The 15,930-nt window shown below is 40.7% G+C and overlaps 1 protein-coding gene across 6 annotated transcripts in view; it reads left to right on the top strand.

The window, feature by feature from the left end:
* CC2D2A (coiled-coil and C2 domain containing 2A) overlaps positions 1-15,930 on the top strand; it is a 136,389-nt gene that overhangs the window by 25,513 nt on the left and 94,946 nt on the right. For all 6 annotated transcript variants that reach the window (XM_025998462.2, XM_025998472.2, XM_072737754.1 and 3 more), the window contains 4 exons: positions 3,610-3,698; positions 4,029-4,130; positions 13,128-13,229; positions 13,957-14,130. In XM_025998462.2, coding sequence (XP_025854247.2) covers positions 3,610-3,698; positions 4,029-4,130; positions 13,128-13,229; positions 13,957-14,130 — 467 coding nt within the window. The remainder of the gene's footprint in view (positions 1-3,609; positions 3,699-4,028; positions 4,131-13,127; positions 13,230-13,956; positions 14,131-15,930) is intronic.

Here is a 15,930-nt window from a genome sequence, read left to right as displayed (position 1 = left end):
GGATCTCTTGACACCAGTAAGGGGACGTGGGTAGGACCTCCGGACTGTGGAGGAAGAACTGTAGAAACTTCTCCATCAAAACAAAATCCCATCGACTTGGGGACAGATGAGAAGATTATAGCATTACTTCAAAATGCAGTGCCTATCTTCCAAGAAGGTGGTTGTGTTTCCTGAGGGTTCAGGTTTAATAGAAGTGGTTAAGAGAAAAACGGAAAGTGTCCACCGTTTCGTGAAGCCTGTAAGGACAGAGAGGTGGGGTACAGTGAACATGAGTGATAGGGTAAAGGAGACAGAGCAGAGAAGATCTGGAAGCATGCCAACCTGAGGCTGATGAAGCCTCGGGATGCATGGGTTTCCTGAGAAGCCAGAGCAGCATGGTGAGGACATCATCCTACTGCCTGAGAAAGGCCATCTTGCCAAGGAAATCCGTATTTCATACCAACTGATGTTTAACGGAATGTCTTGCAACACTCGCATTATCTGCAAGTTCTTGCATGCCTCCAAATCAAGTCTTTCATAATTTTTATAATTATTTTCATCACACTCTTTGCATTTGATGCCGCGGAAACTTTACTCATGCCAGGTTCGCTCAGCTGTGTCAAAGAGCCTCTGTAAATGTAAATGTGAGGTCACACCCTTCTTCTGGTTTGGCAAGTCCGTTCCAATCCCCAGGGCAGGAAAAATAGACGCAGTTTGGGATCGCAGAGCAGATTAGCAAGGTAGTGGAGTCACTGACAATGAATTAGGGGGAAAAATGTCTTAGGAGGGTTATTTTAGTTCTAGTCGTTTAAGGAAACACCGCTGTATTCTACTAGATAAAAAGGAAAGCACTTCATCTCTATCAGTTATTCTGTTAAAGGGAGTTAGTACACATGGTTCATCATGTTATCTTGAAAAAACTGTTGTCATCATCATCTGGTTTCACCCAAATGAGAATTACATTTTATTTTGTTTGCATGTTCTCCCTCCGTTCCCTCTTGTATGTTTTCCTTTCTCTGATTAAGTGCTACTAAGTGCCAGGTACGAAGGTCACCAACAAGGTCTTTGCTCTCCAGTGGGTCACATTCTAGCTGGGAAAGTGACCCCCCCACCAAGCTTGTGCAAATCTGATTCAGAAATCTGTATACCCTTGAAATGTCTTTCACCAGCATGGACTCTAAAACATCAAGCAAGAACTACTTTTTACCATTTCAAAATCTTTCACAGTTTTTAAAACTAATCCTAGAGAAGTCACTTCATTTTCTTCATTCAGAAGAGAGAATGTTTAATAGAATATCTTGTCTCTCTTTTAAAAACTAACATATAAAATTATTCTAGTGAGCTACATTTAGATGGCAGCTATTTTAAGTAAACTTGAAAAACTGGCTTTTTTTTTAGTAGGGGAAGTAAATAAACAAGGTGCATTTTTGTGTTTAAAGACACTTATTGTTGACTATAAACATCCTTCTTTTGGGGGCAGGAGCAAGGTGGGTGGCCAGCAGGAGAACGGGATTGGCAAGCCCCAGTCCAGAAGCCCTTTCATTATCTGATCAGGGAGTCACACACGCTTACTGACACTTGCCCTGTACCTGCCCTGTGTGGCTGGGGACCACGGAATCTGGGGAAGGGAACAGGTATTAACCAAATAATCACACAAATATGTAAGTTCAAAATGTGGCCAATGCCATACAGGAAAAGTCTTGGGACCCTAAGTATACATAATAACGGGTATGATTTACTATGTTTACATGATCTTGAAAATGGAAAGGAACGGCTTGATCATTTTTTTTAAACGAGTTTAAAAAGATGGTCAAAGGCCATTTCATTGCACTGACAGAGATTCTCTTAAAGAACTTGAACCTCAACACACACATGCAAGACCACAATCTTTACTGAAACTATTTCCTGCCTCCTTACAGGCACTGAATGAGTGCCATGTTTGGAGCCTGATGGAAGTAGAATTTTCTGTCTTTCTATCACACAACCAAAGAAACTGAGTGCCAGGGTGCAGAAATAAGCCTTGAAACCCGTGACCCTCATCTCTTCTGCATGAAGCTGGCGTTGAGGGAGCTGCAAACCTGTTGCTAGCAGAGGCCTTTGCTGGCCATCTCTCCTTCTCCTTCTTCCCACTGCTGTTCCTTCGTCCAATAGAATATCTTCTCTTGCCTTTTCTTGCACTTGCCGGCCTTTCTCCCATGTACAGTGCTGATGGCCACAGGTGTCAGAAACAGTTCTTCCTGCATGCTCTGCCTAGGAAAAAACTTTCTTGAGATGCCAACAGCCGCCAAGGCATACATGCTTCCTTAGTCTTTACCCCTACGCCTGGGCCTCGCCCAGAGCTCCTGAGCCCCTGGTGCTGGACAAGCACACGTTTTCACATCCTGCCAGCACCTCAGAGGCATCTTGTTGCCAAATAAGGCCCATGAGTGTCAATAAGTCAAAGCTCAGCCATCAGCACTTCCTCCTTCTTTCTCTAAAGCAGGGGTCCTCCCATACACACACACAGATTTCTAGGTTGCACCTCCAGCCTCTGGGTCAGTAGGTCTGGACCTGGCCTGAGGACCTATACACCTAACAAGTGCTGGGAAGATGTGCTGCTGTGAGAACCGCATGACCTCCCCCTGGTCACTGGGTCCTGTTATCCTTCCCTCCTTGTGGCCTCTGTGTGGTTGCTCCCACTGACTCACGGGGACATCCGAGCTGGGGTCTCTGGTGCCTTCTTCTCTCCACCCACCCACCTCTTACCTGCAATCTCAGGACTCCCCCACTGCTTGGAGAATATGTTCTAGGTTCCTCAGTGTAACATCAGAGGCTCCCCATAATTCGATCCCAAACTCCTCCAGCCAGTTTACATCCTACTCCACACCATTTCAGCCCTTCTGCTCCAAGCATAGTAACATTCTGTTCCCTGATACTTTGGTTTAGAGCATTAGGAATAAGAGAAACAGGAACAGTCTCGAATATTCCACATCCCAGGTATGCAATCGGAGAGCCAGTCACTTACTCCAGGGGCCTCAGAGTCTTGATCTTCAAGATCCCTGGTGGTAGTAACACCTGTGTCCTCCCTGCAGGGATACATTCAAAGCGTATATCCTAGTGCCCAGCACCTACTAGCTTCACAACAGTTCATGAGATTTACATATATATTTAATAACATGTTCAAAAATACATGCTGTGTCTATGATTTATTTAGCCTATGGCAATGGCTTGAGCCTGTAGGAAGGTTTCTCTGATTGAAGTGATCATCACTGTTGAAAGCTGAACCCTGAACTCATTAGCCACCCCTTCACCTAAAAGCCTGTTTCTCCATTCAACAAATTTGAAAGTCTCTTCCCAATGGTACTTGAATTGGAGTATCTGTGCCTTGAATAGTCGAATGTCATTCGTTTCATTCTTGGTTAAGTCATTGGGCACTCCTGGCAGGACCCAGGTTCTCCCCGTCAATTGCAAAAAAGCCAAGACATGCACTTATTACGTCAAATGGACAGTTGTCAGCATTATCTCATGTTTGCTTATGTAAAGTTCTAAATTTGCAAAACAAAATTACATTCTCATGTTATTTTTTAATCTAATCTTCCCTTTGGAAAAAAAAAAATGTTGTTTTAAAGTAACTTTCCTGTGTTTTCTTAGGCTTACCTCCAATTCCTTCAGCTTCCAGGACAGGCTTTGCAGAATTTTCCATGAGGGAACGCATGAGGGAGAAATTACAAGCTGCAAGGGTGAGGAAAAACCACATGAATATTTTGCTCAGTACTGATTGCAGCTCTTCAGATCTCGTCTAGAATGCTCTGTTTGCTCAAAACTGCATGGATTCAAATGCCATTAAATTTGTTTTTCTTGTTTTAAATGTTAATATAGTATTTAACATTGGCACAGGTGGAAAATTATGCTCGAGAAGTATTCAATGTCGTTTTTCTTAACCATTTCACTTGCTCTTCTCTAGAAGAAGTGCAGCATATAGTTTTTATTGATTATTTTCTACCAAGATGGTGAATGAGCTTTTTGTGGCATCACTGACACTACCCAGCAGTAATCCTCTGACTTTGCAGTCCAAAGCAGAAAGCACGTTGCTGCAGGAAATCCCCACCACTCGGCCCAGGCGCTTACAAAGTCCCAGCAAGAAAGAATTGGAGACTGAATTTGCCACAGAGGTAAGAAACAGGCCTTCTCTACTTTGCGATCAAAGACCATGAAGCAGAATATAACATTTCCAGCAGAACAGAGCTGTGAACAGAGGAGGCATTCAATGCTTATCAATAATCATCGTAGCTACTGGTTATAGAGTCCTGCTCAGTGCCAGGTGTTTGCCAGGCGTTTCTCCCGTGTTCTCATGTGTCATTATCCCAGTACCTCGATGGGTGGGTTCTATCATTTTCGTTCACATTTGACAGATAAACAAACTGAGGTTCAGAGCAGCCACAGGGCCATCCTCAGATCACAGGGCATGCATGCAGAGGAGTTGGGGTCTGATTCCAGCTTTTTCTCATTCCCAGTTTGTCTCATGGGTCAGTGTTGCTGGACCTATGGATCTTGCTGGGAAGCAGAGAGAGGAAAGCAGAGTGGGATGGTGGGGCCTTGAATGTCACACAAAGGGTCTCGGTGGATGGGGAGGTGGTTGGAATGTACTAGAGTGATTTTTGTTTAAATCTGAGGTGCTGGTGGGGCATCTCAATGTGCCTGTAGAAACACATACAAAGGAAGGGATCAGGCCCGGAGGAACAGGTTTAGGAAGCATTTCTACTGCAGTGAGTTTTGAAGTGTTGAGCAGCCTTTGTTTCCTGACAGAAAGAAGACTGCATGAGTGAGGTCTTGACACTTAGAGAAAAGTTGACCATTGAGGCCCACAAGGAGGACAGGAAGTGAAAGAAAGTCTTGTTAGGGGTGTAGATGAAGAACAAGCCTATAAGAGGGTAGAAGAAGGAAGAAAAGAACATCAGTGAAGTGTTTGCAAGTCTAATCCACTTATTTATTGTTGATGGTGATGGTTTGGGTTGGTTTTCACTCTTGAGACAGAGAAGTACAAATATGAAGGAATTTCTGTGGAAAGACCATTGATTGCTTAGAGGGTGCCTTCTCTTTTTCTGTGATGGGATGTTATAAAATTTTGCCTATATTCATCCCAAACAAGCCAAAGATTGCATGATTACAAGGAAAGTTACATGTGTCACGGCTGATGGTTCTTTAATAGGAACACTCCATGGGTCTGATGAAATAGCATTATGACAGTTTGTTGCTCCATTCTGCTGAGGAGACATTTATTTTTCTTTGATTCCAATTATTTTCTTCATTGTAAGAGCCAAAATTTTAAAATATTGGAAAATAAAGAAAAACTACCTAAAATCCCATCAGCCTGATACAAACATTTCAGTTATGTTGTTCAGAGTGTGAATCCCAGCATCTGGTCAGATGCGCCAAGTGATAGGATGGTTTGGTCTCTTCTATCTGAGCCTGTCTATACTTCCTGATTGATAATCATTTCACAAAATCATGGCAGCTCTCACTTGTCCATGAGCCATGAATACGAGATCCCTAATAAAGCTTCAAGTTGTAAAAGTAAAAATATATTCCCTTGGTTTACAGAGTACTTATTGCTTTTTGTGAGCAGGACTTTGACTTATATCTGTTATATTCCATATCCCCTAAGAGCCATTTTATGAATTTGAGGTGTTGGAAGAGGTCATCAAAAAGACGTGACCGCTGGTTGACCTGCGAGCTGGACCCACGTAATTGGAGGCCCCCACCCCCTCCCGTGTCCTGGAAATGTGTATTCCACTTGCCTTTCCCACTCCCAGAAGCTGCCCTAGGGATACAGCCTTGAGATAGAAATGTGGTGTTGACCATCTGCCTGGTGTACTTGGCTGAACCTAGTCAGGACCTCTGTATAAACTTCCGAGATTTGACAGGCAGGTGCGGGGATTTACTCATCTTGCAGCCACCCAAGACATGCCTCATAAGTTCCCTTGCTTATGAAAACTGTCATCTAGCAATCTTAGAATGGTTTACTTCTCTTCAGACTCTCCTTACCTTCTACTTGCATACATGGCCCATTTGCAAAACAACATGAGGCAAACATCAACTGCCTTGCCTCGCGCTTTTTTTTTTTTTCAGAAAAGCTTTTTCCCCTGAAGTATTATTAGTAAAAGTTTATTGTGCTTACACCAAAAAGACAATTTGCAAGCCATGGGCTATCAAACCAGAACATGGAAGGAAGCCCAGAGGTATACCGTTATAAATCAGCATATGTAATGTAGAGGTAGAGACGGGCTACAATATTAAATTTTCTTAAATGAAAGGGAATTAGTTAGTGGTTACTTCATATAAGTTTTGGGGTTAATTTAAGTTTCACTTACCATAGAAAAGTTATATCTTAAAATATTTTAAGAAATAAAATGAAGAACAATAAGAAACATGGAAATGATAGGAAAGGAGAACTAGAACAGAGGAGAGATAAGATGTTGTAACTTCAGACAAAACGTAGCATCAAAGTCACTTCCAGGAGTGGGACAAGGCTAAAGCTCTCAGTCTTCACTTGGCTAATCCAGGGGCTCTCAGACCTGGGCTGTAACTCACCTTCTATTCTATTGGCTTTTTAAAAACACCTCCCTTTGGTTTTTTCTCCTTGATTATCCCAAAAGCTTGTCAAAGTGAATTTTAGTGAACAATGTGGAAGGGATATGCAAAATTGCTTTCAGCACAGCCCTAGCACCATAACAATACTGGATGATTTTAGTTCTACACACACACACACACACACACACACACACACACACACACACACACAAAGTCTTGTTAAAGAAAAATCACTTCTAAGGCACATTGAATGAGATAGATATGCGTGTTTACCTTAGCCAATTGCAGGGAAGACCAAAAGGCATCAGGCTTGCAAATTTTGGCCTAGAAAATGAAACAACTTCAATATTCAATTTCATTGTATTTTATATTTCTTTAGATTCAGGTTAATCATGATAATGCCTTTTAAAGTCTGATTTGGCCTGCAGAGGCTATATAACTTATGAAGGGGAAGAGTAAAACTGAGTGGACAGGGGATGGAGCTCATGTCTTAATGACCTCCATGTATGGTGGCCCTCCCTGACAGCACAGGCTAACATGGAAGGAATGAATAGCTCCTTTTCCTGTGAAGTTGTGACAGACAGACCGGTTCCACAGTTTCTTTCTCCTTCCAGTGTTGGGTTCCAATGATACCATGGACAAGGGTTCAAAATAGCCAAGTTACATTAACAATTGACTCAGCTGCCTTTTTTTAGACCTGATCTCAAGTGTTTAACATCACATCTCACAAAGCATATTTCTTTTTTTAAAAAAACATTTTTATTTATTTAGTCATGAGAGACACATAGTGAGAGAGAGGGAGAGAGAGGCAGAGACACAGGGAGAGGGAGAAGCAGACTCCATGCAGAAAGCCCAACACAGGACTTGATCCCAGGTCTCCAGGATCATGCCCTGGGCCGAAGCCGGCGCTAAACCGCTGAGCCACCCAGGCTACCCACAAGGCATATTTCTTGATGTATATGCCTCAACCTAGAAGGAATATCGAAAAAGTAGTCCATTTATATCTTATTGAGCAAAGAATGTAGAACAAGAAAAGCCCAGATGCTGGACCCCAGCTACCCAGCATTAAATGTTGGCAACCTCACTCACCAGCTGTGTGACTTTGAACATGTTAATTTATCTCCTCCCTGGACCCCACTTCTCACCACTGTAAAAAGTGATACTGCTAGAACCTAATTCTAAATATTGTTTAAGGATTAAATAGATTCATAAATGTTACAGCATTTTCAACATGCCTAGCACATGGTAAGCTCTCTCTGTGTAAGTGTTAGCTATTGTTAGAAGCTGTAGAGTAAGAGGAAAAAGGAGAAATCAGTTGGGAATACCTTCATCAGTAATCTAACTTCCCCAACACCAACCTCTGCTTATTCTCATTTGCATTTATTTTCATTTTATACTCAGCAGACACTCCCCATGATGAAAACAAAGCAAAACACAAATCTCTAAAAACATGAAAACATCAGAGTGAAAATAACAGAACGCTTGAATATTTGACCTCTACTAAATATGACCAGAATTATTCCTCTGCTTGTGGGCCTGACCTCTACTAAATATGACCAGAATTATTCCTCTGCTTGTGGGCCTGATTCACCATCCCAGGTTCTCTAAGACCTGATCCTTTGACACATTCTGCATTTTGCCCAGCTAGCATCTGCAGCAGACTCCTTCCTGGCCAGGGTCAAATGGGCTCTCAGCACACAATGAACTATTAACAGGTAATGGCAGTACAAGGGATCTAATTCTGTGCTGGGAACCATTGGGAACCCACAAAAAAGGGCACTTAACTGCAGTCATGAGATTAGGTTATATAAAATTTGAGGTGTCTCAACTCAGGCAACGGTTTCTTAGCTACGATTTCAAAAGCACAATCAGCGAAATAATAAATAGATACACTGAACTTCATCAAAATTAAAAACTTTTGTGCTTTGAAGGAAACCATTAAGAAAGGGAAAAGACAACACACAGAATGGGAAAAATTATTTATAAATCATATATCTTGATTAATATCTTGACTAGTATCAAGAATATATAAAAATTTGAGGTGTCTGCAAAACACTCCAGATTAGAATGTCTTTTAGGGAATTAAAAATATTTTTAAGACATTCATTTTTTTTAAGACTTTTTATTTATTTATTTGAAAGAGAGAGGCAGTACACAAACAAGCAAGGGGAGTAGAAGAGAGAGAAGCAGGCTCCTGACCAAACAGGGAGACTGATGTGGGGCTCAATCCCAGGACTTTGGAATCATGACCCAAGCCAAAGGCAGACACCCAACTGACTGAGCCACCCAGGCACCCCAGAATTAAAAATATTGAATAATAGTTTAGAAGAGAAGATTCAGGCTAGAACTACTATATTTTGTATTTATGCTATAGTGAGACTCGAGAATGTTTACTCAAGTTAGAAGAGGAATATCAAGCATTCTTACAACAAATACAATAAATCCAAGGATAAGAAAGAATGCTTACCAGCTAGACCCACGGACATATGGTGACAGGCACTCAGTGTTTGCTGAATTGAATTGAATGTACCTGCTCCTGGGGCGCCCGGGTGGTTCAGTCGGTTAAGTAAGTGTCTTCCCTCGGCTCAGGTCCTGGGATCTCCGCATGGGGCTTCCTGCTCCATGGGGAGCCTGCTTCTCCCTCTCCCTGTGCCTGCTGCTCTTCCTGCTTCTGCTCTCTCTCTCCCTCTGTCAAATAAATAAATAAAATCTTTAAAAAAATGTACCTATTACTTTAAGATTGTACAAATGTGTTATAGATAATAGTTCTTTAAAATTTAATTCCACCCACTCAGTCATTTTAAGTACATTTAATGACCTTAAATGTACTAATATAATACAATCATAATATAATTGCATTTAAATTTATTTTTGGATTTAGATAAAAATTAAATAATGAACTTTTATATCAGGTTCATAAATATTGTAATTAAACCATCACTACTGCAATGAAACATGTCAATGAAATTATATTGTGTGAATGTAATATCCTTTGAGTCAGGCAAGTATAAAAAGTCACAGGAAGAAACAAAATGAATAAAACAATAAGCCATCCATATACACGTATTTGACCACCCAAAATATAACCTATACTGATTTTATTTCCTAAACTACCAGTGTTAGACTTTCTGCTGGATCTTGTGTTTGATTGTTACCATCCTCACAGATCTCTGAAAACAAAGGCTTGCCTATGCAAAGCCAAACTTCCTTCCTCTCTCATCGGTTGCCCTCTTGGCTTATTTTCCGTGTTTTCAAACCCACCAGTCTGTCCAATGGGCTGTAGGAGGTGGGAGATTTTGAGGCAGACAGGAGCAAGATGGCATTTTCAACAACATGTGCGAAACGTTTAGCCATTTCATAAGAGGATCAGACTTCGCAGAGCTTTGGGAAAGCTTCCCTGAGCAAGCACTGGAATCTGATCTTTATTCTACTCTAATATTTTAAGATAATTTATTCTTATACTAAGTAACATTATTCTTCTTTCCTCATCAAAACATTTGAAATTCTGGAATTTACCAAGACAAACAACTCCTTACTTTTCATTGCCGTGTGGAATTCATTATTTAGCACAGCTTCAAATTCTGTATGATTGAGTTGGTACATAACTATTTAACCTTACTTAATACTGCAATGGGGCACCTGGGTGGCACAGTTGATTAAGCCTCTGACTCTTGGTTTAGCTCAGATCGTGATCTCAGGGTCATAAGATCAAGCCCTGTATCAGGCTCCATGCTCAGCACAGAGTCTACTTAAGATTCTCTTTTCCTCTCCCTTTGCCATTCTTACTTGTGCCCTCTCTCTAATTTAAAAAAAAAAAAATACTATGAAATGAGGGAATGAAGGAAAAGCATTGAATTTTACATAAATGGGAACAGCATATATTCTCTTGATATTATGACAAATTACACCCAACTGATACCCTGGTTTTTCTTCTGGCCATGCTGGCCATCAGCTGCATATAGATGAAATTTCATAGCACCTTGTTTTAGTTGTTCCAAGTATCTCAAACTCTCATCACTGGCCTTTGGAAACACAGTTAGCCATTATGAGATTTACACAAAACCGGCAGAGCCAGGAGCCTGGGGCAATTCTTGCTGTGAACAGAAGGCATGAGACAAACACCCCTCTTCTGGGTCCTAGGCAGGCAATTCTGAGAAGCATTCTCCTGGGGTTACCGCAGGATCGAGTCCTGATTATCAGACTATTATTAGCCAGCTTGGTAACATTCATCAGAACTGTCTTCCCCTTCGGTTTCTCTCTCTCCAGTTCCCAACTCCTTTCAAGCCACACAAATAAAGCATGAAAAATCCTTGCTTCAGGCTCTAGTTTCTGGCAGACTAATGTAAAATATAGTTTACATACAAAGCTGGGAGATAAAAGACATGTAAGAGGAAAATTAAGAATGTGATAAGAATGTGACCCATCATGATTGAGTGGTAAAAATGGGCATATTTTAGGTTCATTGCCTTACTTGATCCTCAAAACAAGTGGTCAGTGGGACTCCTGGGTGGCTCAGTGGTTGAGTGTCTTCCTTCAGCTCAGGACATGATCCCCAGGTTCTGGGATTGAGTCCTACATCGGGCCCCTGCATGGAGTCTGCTTCTCCTCCCTCTGCCTATATCTCTGCCTCTCTCTGTGTCTCTCATAAATAAATAAAATCTTTAAAAATAGTGATCTCAGCTGTATGTGATGAATCTGGGATTCAAAGCCAGTGGTCAGGGGATCCCTGGGTGGCTCAGCGGTTTAGCCCCTGCCTTCGGCCCAGGGCATGATCCTGGAGTCCTGGGATCGAGTTCCGCATCAGGCTCCCTGCATGGAGCCTGCTTCTCTCTCTGCTTGTGTCTCTGCCTCTCTCTCTCTCTCTCTCTCTCTCTCTCTCTGTGCATGTCTCTCGTGAATAAATAAATAAAATCTTCAAAAAAAAAAAAAAAAAAAAAAAAAACCAAAGCCAGGTGGTCAGCCTTGAGAGCCTGTCATTTGATTACCAAGCTCTACAGAACAACACCTAATATACCTCAGACAATAAGATTCTAGAAAAAAGATTTCATTTTAGGATAGAGGAGTCTGGGAAAGGAAGTAGCTTTACACGATCTGGAAAAACAGGTAGGACTTGAGAAGGATATGTGAAAGGAACCGAGTGCAAATACACAACATTCCATTTGCCCTGATGAAAATTATTCCATGCTGTGACACAAGTCTCAGTCCAGATGATAATAACAAAGTTTCCATCACATGTAGAATATGTTTGTCCTTTCCTATTATGAATATCTAGATATATTATTGGAATGGCTAAGAATCAGTCAAAAGGAAGGCTTGGTATTTGGATTGTGCTGGGTAGAAAAGGAAGAGTAGCCAGGTTCTGTAAGGAGTGGATTAGAAGCAGAGATGAGGAGGGACACCTGGGTGGCTCAGTGGTTGAGCATCTGCCTTCGACTCAGGGAGTGATCCCAGGGTACTAGGATCAAGTCCTGCATCAAGCTCCCCACAGGGAGCCTGCTTCTCCCTCTGCCTATGTCTCTGCCTCTCTCTCTGTGTCTCTCATGAATAAATTAAGATCTTTAAAAAAAAGAAGAAGAAGAAGAAGCAAAGATGAGGATAAAGTGGGAACAACCCTTCGTGGATTGATCATCACAGGGTAAAGGGAATCCCCATATTAAGAATTAGCAGGGACCCCTGGGTGGCTCAATGGTTTAGCACCTGCCATAGGCCCAGGGCATGATCCTGGAGACTCAGGATCGAATCCCACATCGGGCTCCCTGCATGGAGCCTGCTTCTCCCTCTACCTTCTCCCTCTGTGTGTGTGTGTCTGTCATGAATAAATAAATAAAATCTTTAAAAAAAAAAAAAAGAATTAGCAAACTGAGGTATCATAGAACTTGGCTTCCAGGGGGACAGCAGGTCCAGGGGCTCACGAGGACAGGCCTTGTGCCCTGGAGCGTGTATGTCAGATTTATTTACATCCGGGCACTACTGATGCTTTTCTTCATAGGTTGTTTGGAAATGGTCCTCTGAACTAGATAATCTATAGATCTGTAGAAGAAATAGCATTTGTAATTTTAGGGTCTTTTGAGTATAAAATTTTATATTTGTTCAGTCTTGAGAGAGACAGAGCTGAGTGAGAAGATACTCAGCAACCTTAATCTTCAAATACATTTGACATTTGTAAGTTATTTCATTGCTTAGGAATGGTGGTCTGCATCAATGGTCACAGGGTTTCCCCTTCAAGAGTTAATGCTTGTTTTGAAATATCTTTAGTTTCTTGATTTAAATGTTCTATATATCCTGGAGCAACTGGATGGCTCAGTCCAATGAGTATCCAACTCTTGATTTTGGCTCAGATCATGATCTCAGGGTCATGAGATCAAGCCCCACATCAGGCTCCACGCTCAGTATGGTGTTGCTTGTCCCTCTCCCTCTGTTCCTCCCCTCACTGGTGCAAGCTTTCTCTCTCTCTCTCTCTCTCTCTCTCTCATAAATATAAATAAATAAATAAATAAATAAATAAATAAATAAATAAATAAATCCATTTTTAAAATAATAAATAAAGGTTCAGTCTATCCTTTTTTCCACTCATATAGCCAGGTGAAAAGGTACAAAGGACTAAACAAGAAAACGATTCCCAAAGCTACTCAAGAGTCAAGTTCCGTGATTCTGCACAAAAAATCAAGTCTAAACCCCCGGTGAGAAATCTTGTCTTTCTGAATCATGCATGCTTTAAATCATGTTTTTTGTTAGTTTGTGTTTTTCAAAAATATCCAATGAGAGATGCCTATATACATACCCTGAGTCTTATGTTGCCATGGAGCCTACAAAGGTATAAGAACTGATTTCTACCTTTAAAATGCTAGGATCCAGCAGGAGAGATTAGAATACTGCCTGACTGGGTGACAGGAACTGCATGGAAGGGCAGGAAATGTTAGCAATTAGACTGTTCAGCTCTGAAGTTGTACCAGCTTTCATTATGGGGAAAAAAGGGGGTACCAATCAAGAAGAATCAAAACCAAAAAAAGCCTTTTTTTCTTTTAAGTTAGAAGACCCCTGGATTGCTCATAATTAAATTAAACTATCTCAGCATTGGTCTATGAAATAATGAATTAGTTTCTGGTATTTTAATAATCTTTTCAAAAGCTTTTACTGCTGGAAAAAATATATTTATGTGCCTCTGAGAATGTATACTGGTTTATCAAAACATAACTCATTAAAGTTGACTTATTAGAGGAAGCCACCAATTGCCTATTGCACTTGTTAAAGTTTGTGACAAGTAATCTCATACCTTCAAAAAAAGGTAATAAGCTTAGGATGCCTAGAATGTGCCCGATGTCATTAACATCAAGCTGCTGTGAGTGAACTGTGTGGCACTCACCTCAGCTTATACAATCTGAAATTCTTTTGTTTGCTGCTTCTTAGGTTCCACCTGGCTTCCCTTCTCCCGAAGAAGCCTATAACTTCTTCACTTTCAACTATGATCCTGAACCAGAGGAATCAGAGGAAAAATCACAAGCCAGGAATAGAGATGAAACTAAACAAGAGGAGGAGGAAGGAGAGGAAGAAGAGCCAACTGTGCATGGAGAACACAAAACGGTATTTAATATTACAATGGGAATGAGATGAGGGATGATGATGACATTAATGACCATGATGGTGACAATGATGATGATGACATCTTTGCCAGAAAGAAAGCGTCTGAGGACAAACCTGCCACCACCACACAGAACAGCTCATCATGCTTTAGTTGAAAGCCATGGGAATATTACGTTCACATTACTTTCTGTAGTCTTTGATTTTACCCCACAATTTGGGTAATAAGGACCTTGATTAAATCTGTCCCTTTCATGGAAAAAGAAAAAAAAGCAGAACAAGGCAGCTTACAGATTTTTCTTGCTGGACTCCAGACAATGATTAGCATTCATTTCATATGCAAAATGTTTGCCCCTCCAAGGCAAATGAAGCCTTTCTCTCTCTCTCTCTCTCTCTCTCTCTCTCTCTCTCTCTCTCTTTCCCCACAACCTCACAGGTGATTAGCTTTTTGTGCCCCATTCCACACCCAAGCTATGACTCAGACTCTAATTGTGTGTGGCACATGTGAGACAAAATAAAATATACCATTAAAAAAATGGAGAAAGGACTTGAATAGACGTCTCAGCAAAGAAGATACACAAATGGCCAATAAGTACATGAAATAAGCTTGACATCACTAATCATTAGAGAACTGCAAATCAAAACCACAATGAGATAATTTTACACAAATTAGAATAGCTATTATTTTTCTAAAAAAAAGAAAGAAAAGAACTACTGCTGGCAAGAATGTTGAGAAACTAGACCCTTGTGCATTGCTGATGGCAATGTAAAATGGTGCAGCTGCTCTGAAAACAGTCTGGTCATTCCTCAAATATTTAAACATGGAATTACTATGTTCCAGCAACTCCATTTCTGGGTATATACCCAAAAGAATAGAAAGCAGGCACTCAGATACTTAGATACTTGTATACTTAATGCTGAGAGAAGCATTCACAATAGCCAAAAGGTAAAAGCAACGGAAGTATCCATCAGCAGATAAATGGATAAACAAAATGTGGCATATACATACAATGGAAAATTATTCAGCATTAAAAAGGAAGGAAATTCAAAGAGCCTGACTTGCTCAGTAGGTAAAACTTGCAACTCTTGATCACAGAGTCATGAATTTGAACCCCATATTGAATGTAGAGTTTACTTCAAAAAAAAAAAAAAAAGATGTGGACATGTCAATTATATCTCAATAAAACTGAAAAAAAAGAAATAAATAATATTTTTTTAATTTTTAAAAAGGAAAGAAATTCTAATAGATACAGAAAACAAATTTGACAAAATTCAATATGTATTTTTGATAAAAACTCTTAGGCATAGAAGGAACATAGTTCAACATAATAAAGGCTATCTATGACAAACCCACAGGTAACATACTCAATAATTAAAGGTTGAAAGCTTTTCCTCTAGGATCAGGAGCAAGACAATGGTGCCCACTCCCACCACTCCTATTTCAACATAATACTAGAAGTCTTAACTATAGCAATCAGGCAAGGGACCCCCGGGTGACTCAGTGGTTTAGACCCTGCCTTCGGCCCAGGGCATGATCCTGGAGTCCTGGGATCAAGTCCTAGGATATCGAGTCCCACATCGGGCTCCCTGCATGGAGCCTGCTTCTCCCTCTGCCTGTGTCTCTGCCTCTCTCTGTGTCTCTCATGAGTAAATAAATAAAATCTTTATAAAATAAAAAAGATCAGGCAAGAAAAAGAAATTAAAGATATCTGAATTGGAAAAAAAATGATCCCTATTTGCAGATGCTATGACTTTATATAGAGATAATCCTAAGGACTCAACAAAAAAATTATTATATCTAAT

Source organism: Vulpes vulpes, chromosome 14, assembly GCF_048418805.1.
Source record: "Vulpes vulpes isolate BD-2025 chromosome 14, VulVul3, whole genome shotgun sequence".
NCBI lineage: Eukaryota > Metazoa > Chordata > Mammalia > Carnivora > Canidae > Vulpes > Vulpes vulpes.
This window is presented reverse-complemented; position numbering and strand designations above follow the sequence as displayed.